This window comes from Hibiscus syriacus, unplaced genomic scaffold (assembly GCF_006381635.1).
Source record: "Hibiscus syriacus cultivar Baekdansim isolate YM2019G1 unplaced genomic scaffold, ASM638163v2 tig00110547_pilon, whole genome shotgun sequence".
NCBI classification, from domain to species: domain Eukaryota; kingdom Viridiplantae; phylum Streptophyta; class Magnoliopsida; order Malvales; family Malvaceae; genus Hibiscus; species Hibiscus syriacus.
In genome coordinates this window covers 259,712-269,708 of record NW_024062774.1, presented here as the reverse complement: position 1 = coordinate 269,708, position 9,997 = coordinate 259,712, and the positions used below count along the sequence as shown (strand labels likewise).

Genomic DNA, 9,997 nt, shown 5'->3' with positions numbered 1-9,997 from the left:
CGATTGGGGTTCCAATCCCTAATTTCTGATTTACCATTTTCCTCTCAATGCAATTACTGTGAAATTGGAAGCCATCACCACGACTGTGCATCACGCCTCAGATGGAGGAGATAACGACATCAACGACATCGGAGAACAACAATGTGAGCCGCCACCCGCCGCCGATGACGGAAGCTAAAAACATGGCTTGGGTACTTCTTAATGGTCGATGATAACATGTCGGGTCCGAGCCTGGATTTGGACAACAATCACAACGAAACCGACACTCGAAATGCCAATGCTTTGGAGAACAATGTCACCGGTGTGGGTTTTACCTGTGAAAATGAGATTGAGACCAAGAAGCCGGAGAGGCCGGAGAAAGTGACGGCAATGGCGATGGCTATGGAGATGAATGATGTGAAAGGGAAGCAACCGATACAGACCAAGCATTCAAAAACTGCTCCGGCGGATTTCAGGAGAGTGGTAAAGGTCGTTTCTGGTCTGAAATTGATGTCGGTTTTGAATGAGATCGATGACCATTTCTTGAAATCCTCAGAGAATTCTCAAGAGGTTTCTAAGATGCTCGAGGCTACTAGGTTGCATTATCATTCCAATTTTTCTGATAATCGAGGTAATCTTCATGGTCTTTAAATTACTTTGATGATTGCTAATTTGCTAATACATTTTTTACCATGACAATTTGAGTTTTCGATGGTCGAGTTCGATAAAGGTAGCTTAGATCTTTATACTTAATGTGAAAGCTTGAAGCTTGAAACCTTAAGCAAAAGAAAATTGTGTTTTTGAATGATCTAATGGACTTTTTGTCTAAAAGGTGGCTTTACATTTAGATCTTGAAGTCCTTTACCTTTACATGTTAGAATCTGGCCTTGACCTAGATCTTTATACTTTATTCTTTAGAAAAGAAAAAGCTGCAATTTTTATTGGGTCAAATGGTGCATAATTGAACAGTTGTTTCTTCTTTTGTGTTATTTGGAAGGGTGATTGACACCGTGTTCCCGGTAGAGAAATGCTTTCATGTATAATGATCGGATACATATTAATCACGGTAATAAGTCGGCTGATTGCAGGACATATTGATCATTCCGTGAGGGTAATGCTTGCCATTACATGGAATAATTCTTTCAGAGGTACGAGACTCATGCTACTGTTGTGGATAAGTTGCTAGCATGGGAAAAGAAACTTTACGATGAAGTAAAGGTATGCCTTTACATTTTTGGTTTATCTGTTATGTGCTTTTCGATGGCAGGCTGCTTTCCATGGCAATCTGTGTAGATGATAGACATGTTAATATATATATATTTGGCATAAATATTGTTGAGCTATTCTTGTTCTTGTAAAATTTGGTACCTAATGTAGCAAGTATCAAGTAAGTTGTATATTGATTCTTTCATTTCTATGTGACATCTTTTCTTCATAAACTTGTCTGTTACTTTTAGTGTTGCTCGAAGTATCGGATTAAGAAACTGACTTATTGTTTACTCTCGTTGCACTTAAGTATTTGAACGTCATGAACCAAATCCAATCATGACCGCAAAAGTCGACATCCAATTTTGCAGGATGGCGAACATGTGGGCAAGCATGTGCATACATCATGATGCAGAAAGAGGCGAAGACGAGAACACCAAGGGTCCCGTCTCCGAAAGGCAATTCGCAGTCGAGAGCTTGAAAAAGAGGTTGGAAGAGGAAGTCGAAGCTCACAGAAAGCATTGCATTCAGGTACGTGAGAAATCTGTAGGAAGCCTTAAAATCCGATTGCCGGAGATATTCCGTGCTTTTTCGGATTATTCCCATGCCTGCTCCGGTGCTTATGAGAAGCTGAGGGCTGTCACTCATTCACAAAACACAAATGGAGCCCCTTTATGATTATATATATATATATATATATATATATATATATATATTGAACCGCAGCTCTTAGGCTGGATTATTGTTCTTGGCAATGCAATGTAGTAATCTGTTGTTGAATGTTGAACTACATTACATTTCACTTAATGTTGAACTGTGTACTTGAATGTGTGTAAATTTCGATTTATTTATATTGTTAAGTATTTTTTTACTTAATTTGAGTCGTATCAAAGTTGTTATTGGAAATTGTTACTACAGGATACGTTAAATTTGGGCAATAAATCAGTCTCGATTAGCTGTGTTAAAAATTTGGGTAACGCATGAAAATACATGTGTTTGCCATGGATGGATGATGGACCATGGTACTGTATCATTTGCCCTATTCCAGCAAATGATTTTCGTTCGATATTATTCGAGCAGTTTTCTTTTACACTGTATTATTAAAAAATTATCCAAATTATATATATATATATTAAATTTTAAAACTTAAAACTCAAAATATTAAATTATAAACCTTAAAGCATAAGCATGTAATCTATAATAAAACTTCTAAACTTTAAAACAAATAAATTAATATATTTTTAAAAAATTAATCAAATTCCGATAATAAGGTTAACCAAATACACATTCTCTCACTAAAGAAATTAAAAATAGTCATTATAAAGTACATTTCTTGACTCATCAGTTCACATATAAACGAAGGACGTGAATGAACCAAAATATTAGCGGCGTTATGAACTGTGGTGGATCGATTTGGTTCCAACTTTTATTTTAATTTTTTAACTATTTATTTTAATTTAACTATGTTTTGAAATATCTTTAAATAATTTGTTTTTACAATACTTTTAAAAATTAGTTTTTATAACAATTTTAAAATGTAATCAAACTTACCCTTAATGTATCAAATGATTATATATATAATAATACAAATTTATATGAGAAATAAAAGAACACGTAAGTAATTTTTTTAAAAAAATTTTATATGTAAGATTAAACAATATTATATGGTAAACACATAACTTATATTTTAAAAATTTATGGAAAATGTACCTCGTTAGTATCACTTTGATATGAATAAGTCGTTAAAATTATGGTTGGTTACTGGTTAGTATGATACCGATGAGATTTTCATCTCATTCGAACTAAAGATATCATTATATTATATTGGCTTAATATATTTTTATATGTTTAAATTATACTTTAAATTAATTTTTAGTGTTTAATTTTTTTTGCTAGAAATAATTGTATAATATTTTTTCTGTTTCACTTTTAAATGCCTACAGTTAAAAAAACCGTTAAATGATACGTGTCATGTATATTTTTTAAATTTTTTTAAATTTTTTTTTTAAATCTAAATGTGACACATGTCACTTAACGATTTTTTTAACATTAGGCACCTAAAAGTATACCGGAAAAATATTAAGTACATATTTTTAATAAAAAATATTTAGACACAAAAAATCATTTTGAAATATAGTTTATGTACCTAAATGTATATTAAGGTTATTATATTAAAAAAATACCAATATATTATTTTTTTTAAGAATTTAATATAATATTTATAATATATAAATTCTCTCTTACACATAAATAAAAAATAAAAAATAAAAAATATTTAATTATACTTATTTTGCATATTATTTCAATGATATTAATAATCAAATTAAACTCCATCTACAAAAATATATGTAGTTAAATTCATGTCCTCTTTCTTATTTAAGCATGTTCGATTTTGTCTTTTTTACTTTACAAATTATTTATTATTATTAATTTTTATGATTTTTTTTTTCTTCCTTTTATTGTCTCCTTCCCTTTCCTCTTCGTCTACACACCAGATTACTCTTCACTCTCACCCTCTCAAAAAAAGAAAGAAAACTAACAACTTTTTCTATTTTCATTAAAGAAAAGAGAGAAAAGAACACCCCCCCCCCCATGAAAAGCACACTGTTTTACTGTTGATTCACTTGTTCTTAAAAGACCCGTATTCCAAATAGGGTTTTGCATTTCTTCTCAATGCGTAAAGCTTGAATATCTTTTCATATCTAAGAGCTCTTTGCTGCTGTGTTGTTTGTGTGTGTGTGTGTGTGTGTGTGTGTTGGAGTGAAAGTGGCAATGGGTAAGAATGTGCTGATTTTGGGTATTGTATTTTTTCTGCTTCTTCTTTCTGAAGGTGTCACTTCAGCTTCTACCACTTCTTCACCTGCAAGTAAGCTTGCATTGATTTTGACCTTCTTCTAGATTTAAGCTTAAATCCTTTGCTTTAATGGCTAATGAGATTGGTCCTGTTTTTGTTCTTGCAGAGATCGTTAGTGGGTTCGTCTCTAATGCTTTGTCCCCTTCAATGAAATGGTTATGGTCACTCAAAGCTAACACTAAAACAGGTCAAGATCTCTGACTAATAAATTCAGATTTGAAAACCCACATTTCCTTTTTCTTCTTCTTTTGGCTTTGAGATTAGCATCTGACGTAGTGGTCTTCATGGGATTTATGCATGTACAGCAATTACAGGCCGTCCGATGATGAAGTTTGAGGGTGGGTACACTGTGGAGACTGTGTTTGATGGAAGTAAGCTTGGGATTGAGCCTCACACTGTTGAGGTTTTGCCTAGTGGGGAGCTGCTGATTCTGGACTCTGCTAATAGCAACCTTTATCGGATGTCTAGTTCTTTATCTCTGTGTAAGCTGGGTTTCTTCTTTCTTATAGTATTATTATTCAAGTGGTTGGCTTTGTTAATTTTTGTTGCATTTGCCTTTAATTATTCAAATTGTTCGCCTCGTTTGTATAATGCTTTGGTTTTCCAGTGTGATCTTTGCTTACTGAATGTTTCCGAGGCTTGTTATTAGTGGAAGATGAATGAGGTATTTGCATCTGTTGGCAGTGAGTCTTGTTGCTGAACTTGCCTCATAAATGACATTGCATGTTCTGCTGAGTTGGCATACCTTCCCCATTGTTTCTACTTTCAAGAATTTTAATGTAATTCAAATGCATTTTTCGCTTAATTTATTTGAATTTTTCAGAAGTTAGACTGGAGTTGTAAAATTATTTATTAGTTTGAACTTAGATGAGTGGTGCAGATCTACCAATATTTATGAATATTATTTCATTCTTCTGCAAATAAAATAGCAACTAATAGATCTTTCACTAGAGCATTTCCATCATTTGGTGAGCTAAATGGAATGCTAATTGTGCTCCTTCTCGGTTTCATTCTTATTAGGTTGCACTTTTCTCTCTGTACTGCTTGCTTATTAATCCTGTGAAGATTGATTGCTTGTACAATTATGGACCTATGGTATTCACCAATTCAATTCTGCAGTTGTGTGATTGTCTTGATTTGTCCATGGACAAGTGTTTTCTTGTAATTATTTCATTCAAATTATGGGAGAAATGCAGATAGTAGACCGAGGCTGGTTGCTGGTTCCCCTGAAGGATATCCTGGACATGTAGATGGCAAGCTGAGAGAGGCAAGGATGAACCATCCGAAAGGACTAGCTGTAGATGACAGAGGGAACATTTATATCGCTGACACTATGAATATGGCAATCAGGAAGATAAGTGATTCAGGTAAGCAATGTAATTACTCGGTTATTTATAGGATCACTCTTTGGCAAGCTTAGTGTTTGTCATCATGTTCAATTCTTGCAATGTCTTAAAATGCTTGAAGAATTGCTAATATAAGTGAAATGAAATCCTCTTCAGGTATTACAACAATTGCTGGTGGGAAATTGAGCCGGGGAGGGGGACATGTTGATGGTCCGAGTGAAGATGCAAAGTTTTCTAATGATTTTGATGTAGTCTATGTCGGAAGCAGTTGCTCTCTTCTCGTGCTAGATAGAGGAAACCGAGCGATTAGAGAGATTCAACTACATTTTGATGACTGTGCCTATCAATATGGAAGTGTCTTTCCACTTGGTAAACAAATCCACCTAAATAGGATCTTATATTATTTTCCGATATTGGAGGTTTACACATTACAATATCTGTCATTGCAGGAGTTGCCGTTCTCGTTGCTGCTGGCTTCTTCGGTTACATGCTAGCTTTGCTGCAACATAGAGTGGGCACGATTGTATCAACCCAGAATGTGAGTATTCAGTGTTATCATGTATGTAGAAGTTCTTTACATATGTTTCTCCTCTATAATATTTTAACTTGTGCTCTGGTCGAGTATTGTATGTAAAAATATCATCTCGAAAACTATTCTGGTCAAACGTAAGCCCTGTGATCAAAACTTGACTAGTTTAGGTTCCAACATCTTCTAAAATAGTTATTATTTTTTAATGTTTGTTCTTATTGCTCTTGAAGGAAGAGGATTCGGTTAAAGTAAATGCTTCTGTATCGAGTCCATATCGGCAGCCCCTGAAACCGGTGAGGCCACCTTTAATTCCAACAGAGGATGAGCAAGAGAAGCAAGAAGAAGGCTTCTTTGGATCCCTGGGGAAGCTTTTTGTCAGTGGTGGTGTCTCTGCTTTGGACATTTTGAAAGGCGTTTTCCCCAGTTTTCAAAAGGAGTCGGTAAGCTATCAATATCAGATCCAGCACCAGCAACAACTGAAGCAAACAATGCCTTGGCCTGCACAAGAGAGCTTTGTGATACCCGATGAAGATGAGCCCCCATCAATTGATACCCAAGCCCCGACTCCACGCAAAACATACCCTTTCATGTCTAAAGATGCAGACAAAATCCATCAGTTGCGCCAAAGCCGGGCCTTCTACAGTGGATGGGATGTTGATACGCAACAGCAGCAGCAGAAACCGCAGCATCATCACCATCGCCATCAGTGATCCGGCCCGCATACTTACTATCAGCGAAGTGATGAGAAAACAGATGAGATTATCTTCGGGGCAGTTCAAGATAAATATGGGAAGCAAGAAGCAGTGGTTGTAAGGCCGATCAATTATGATCATCACAATTTCCGGTTCCGGTCAAATTCGGGTTACAGTCATGGCTACTAAATTACAAAACAGAGATTTTGGAGTTTGTTACCTCAATTCAAAGCTTTATGTTGGTCCATAAAAAATAACTTAAAATATAATACTAGTTAAGATTTGTGTCTGGTGTTTTAGAGCAGCTTAGTGTTGCTTAAGCTTTGCACTCTCAGCTACCGCCATTACGTTTCATTAAATTTTGTAAGATTTGTGCACTGGCACTGCACGTGATTGCATATTATTTTAAGGAATGGGGGGGAAAATAAAATAATATTGTGTTGTGTGCTTACTGCATAGAACAATAATTGAAGATCCATAATGTTTGAGTGTTTGGGAAGGGGTTATTATTGCGTGTAGCTCAAAATATTACAAAGTTACAGTATGATTTCAACTAAATCCGTTTACGACTCGAGTTCATCATCGGAATCCGACTCCGGGAAACTGTTGCAACCAGGAAGTTTCTTGCGCATCAAGTGCTTACGTCTCTGTAATGTGAACAGGATGAAGATATTGTCCGTCCGGACAACCTCGTAACCTGCTTTCAGGTACATGTTGAATGGAGCCTCGTCAATCATTCTGCAATGCAAGTACACCTCTTTCGAAGAAGCCATTTCAGATATCAGTTCCTCACTCGCCTTGAGAAGATGCCAACCAATGCCCCTCCTACATCATTCAAAAACCAGACACCAAGTCGTCAAAAAAAAAAAAACAGACACCAAGATTTCAATCGCAAACAACACCATCTGTTTATTTACATGTCAGATTTTTTTTTGATCTAAACAGACCTAGTTGAATAAGATTCGTTATTTGATTGACAGTAAACATATGCTATTAACGTGATATTTTTACATGTACTTAATTAATTATGTGAAACATAATACATCATCGCTTAAGTAAAATAACACATATTATGTCATCATTTTAGATAACATAACATATGTTACATTTTTATTTGATTGACTAATATAATACGAATCGTCACTAATTAAGTACATATAAAACTATCGTATTAATAATATATGTTAATATTTGGTTAATTAATTATTTTTATTTAACATAAATTATTTCGACTAAAAATTAAATTATTATAATTTAAATATTTTTTTTAAAAAAAATAAAAATAATTATTTAGATAAAGATTAAGACTAAATTAATGATTATGTCAAAAACAAAAAAAAACGAAAGTACCTTCTAAGGTGCTTTGTGACAGTCATGTTACAGATATAGGGTGAACTGTTGGGAGGCAGAGGTGTGGGTGGAGAAGCATTAGCACCCCTTTCATCAAAGCAAACTTCAACAGTGCCGGCAAGTTCATTTCCCTTTTCTCCGTTAAAATACCCTACCAAAGTGACAGCGTGTGGCATCACAGCTCTCCTCTCCATCAAATACTGTTTCACCAAAAACCTCATCAAAACTCCATACCCCAAAGGCATCAACATTGACTCGGCGAATGACTCGGCCAACAACTCGGCGGTCAAATCCATCTCATCCGTCCTCATTACCCGAACCGACAACGACCCAGATTCCAAATCCTGGAGGTAAACGAAACACTCCAGGGCCTTGAGATTTTCGAGCTCCTCATTGGATAAAAAACGGGTTCCCCTAAACGGGTCGTCGTGGAAGGAGGAGTAGTGAGGTGGAGTGACGGAGTTGGTGGTGGTGGTGGAGGAAGAAGAAGGGAGAGAGCATCTGCAATTGAAAAGGTGGAGTCTTTGAAGAGAAAGAAGAGGGTTCTTTCTAGAGGAAGGAAAGGGAAGAGCTTTGGTGGGATTATGGAAGTGTTGGTGTTGTTTATGGTCTAAGTAAAGAGTTGGCGAAAGTGGTGGTGCTGCTGCCATAGAGATAGGGTAGTGCTGGTTTTAAATCCGGTTTGATATATTTACGATTTTATCGGGTTTTTTTTTTTACAAAAACTTTTATAGATTTTGAGTTTAATTTAGGGTAAATTACGTGTTTAGTACTTAAATTATTAATTTTGATCTGTTTTAATACCTAAATTTTTATTTTTTTTTCAAAAACATACTTTCATACCTAAAGTTTAGTTTTTATTTTTTTCATTTTAAATCATGTTCAAAACTTAACGTTAAATTTTGAAAAAAGTTAAAAATTTAGATACTAAAATGAATTAAAATTGATAGTTTATGCATTAAACGTGTTAAGATTTTAACGGTTCGGTACTAAAATGAAAAAAAATTAAACGTTAGATGTGATTTTAAAAAAAATAAAAATTTTGTACTAAAATGGATCAAAACTAATAATTTAAGTAGTGTAGTTTACCCTCTAATTTATGAGGTAAATTACAATGGTGGTCATTAAATTTTAATGATTCTTTCACTTTATTCACCAAAATTTTGAAACTTTTAATTTACTTTGATTACAGTCACCGTTAGTTTCCATTAAAATAATAATAATGTGGCACGTTAAAGTATTTCTCCCTAATAAGAAACATTTAGTTTTAGTGATTTTAATTTAAAATAAATAAATTGTAGTTTTTAGAAACTGAGAGTCTTTAAAGAGTGGAGTCAAACATTCGTTCAACGTGATTATCTCACGTGATTAAACGATGTGTTTCTCTATCGTTTTAACACACAACATTAGTATTTCATTACCCTCAATAACAACGGTTAACGAGGAGTGTCCAATTTATTACAAATCAGTGTCCAATTTATTACAAATCATCAGGAATCAAATTATTACATTTGAAATGACGGTGGGGATTTATGTAGTTTACCCTATCAATAATATAAATTATTTTATATATGTTATAATATTAAATTTATATTAACTTTCACTAACATTTTTGACCATAAATTTTTGATGAAGCCCAATATTTATTCAGTCTTCTCAAGGCCCAGAAGTTAACTTCTTCACAGCATCTTTTAAAACTGTCCGAGAGAAAGAAGCTGCTGCCAATAGCCATTAGCCCATTATCCTACGTTTCATGCAAGTCCTAATAATACGACGTGTCTCTTCACGCGGAAATGTCAAATATATCGGCCTCGAAATTAAAATGGCATAACACTAAAATTAGCCCTCAATGTTTATCAAAATTTTCATTTTGGCTATTGTTCTACTTTTTGGAGTATTTTGATCTCTAACGTTTCATTTTAGGGCAACAAGTCCCAACATTTGACAGAACAATCACATTGGCTCTTATTCTTTTTTTGTGATTTATGATTTTGGAGTAAATTTATGATTTATATTAACTTTTTGGGTAATTTAATATTTT

The 9,997-nt window shown here is 34.2% G+C and overlaps 2 protein-coding genes and 1 pseudogene across 2 annotated transcripts; 2 read left to right on the top strand and 1 right to left on the bottom strand.

Annotated features, from left to right (window-relative positions):
* The first annotated feature begins 216 nt into the window (after nucleotides 1–216).
* On the top strand, nucleotides 217–1,872 carry LOC120130426 (annotated as a pseudogene).
* Nucleotides 1,873–4,155: 2,283 nt separating this feature from the next.
* Nucleotides 4,156–6,999, top strand: LOC120130441. Its single transcript, XM_039147672.1, has 6 exons — nucleotides 4,156–4,226; nucleotides 4,345–4,521; nucleotides 5,236–5,406; nucleotides 5,542–5,754; nucleotides 5,835–5,923; nucleotides 6,145–6,999. The coding sequence occupies exons 1-6, from the start codon at nucleotides 4,187–4,189 to the stop codon at nucleotides 6,622–6,624; spliced, it is 1,170 nt and encodes a 389-aa protein (XP_039003603.1). The 5' UTR covers nucleotides 4,156–4,186; the 3' UTR covers nucleotides 6,625–6,999.
* Nucleotides 7,000–7,101: 102 nt separating this feature from the next.
* On the bottom strand, nucleotides 7,102–8,631 carry LOC120130456. The gene is made up of 2 exons (XM_039147686.1): nucleotides 7,957–8,631; nucleotides 7,102–7,431 (listed from the first exon to the last, which is right to left on the bottom strand). Exons 1-2 carry the CDS (start codon nucleotides 8,604–8,606, stop codon nucleotides 7,170–7,172), a joined length of 912 nt encoding a protein of 303 aa, XP_039003617.1. The 5' UTR covers nucleotides 8,607–8,631; the 3' UTR covers nucleotides 7,102–7,169.
* Nucleotides 8,632–9,997: the final 1,366 nt, after the last annotated feature.

Coding starts and splice junctions, on each gene's coding strand:
- LOC120130441 (XM_039147672.1), top strand. CDS start 4,187: ATGAAATGGTTATGGTCACTCAAAGCTAACACTAAAACAG. Junction 4,227..4,344: donor CAAAGCTAACACTAAAACAG/GTCAAGATCTCT, acceptor ATGCATGTACAG/CAATTACAGGCCGTCCGATG. Junction 5,924..6,144: donor CGATTGTATCAACCCAGAAT/GTGAGTATTCAG, acceptor TTGCTCTTGAAG/GAAGAGGATTCGGTTAAAGT.
- LOC120130456 (XM_039147686.1), bottom strand. CDS start 8,606: ATGGCAGCAGCACCACCACTTTCGCCAACTCTTTACTTAGACCATAAA. Junction 7,432..7,956: donor GTCACAAAGCACCTTAGAAG/GTACTTTCGTTT, acceptor TGAATGATGTAG/GAGGGGCATTGGTTGGCATC.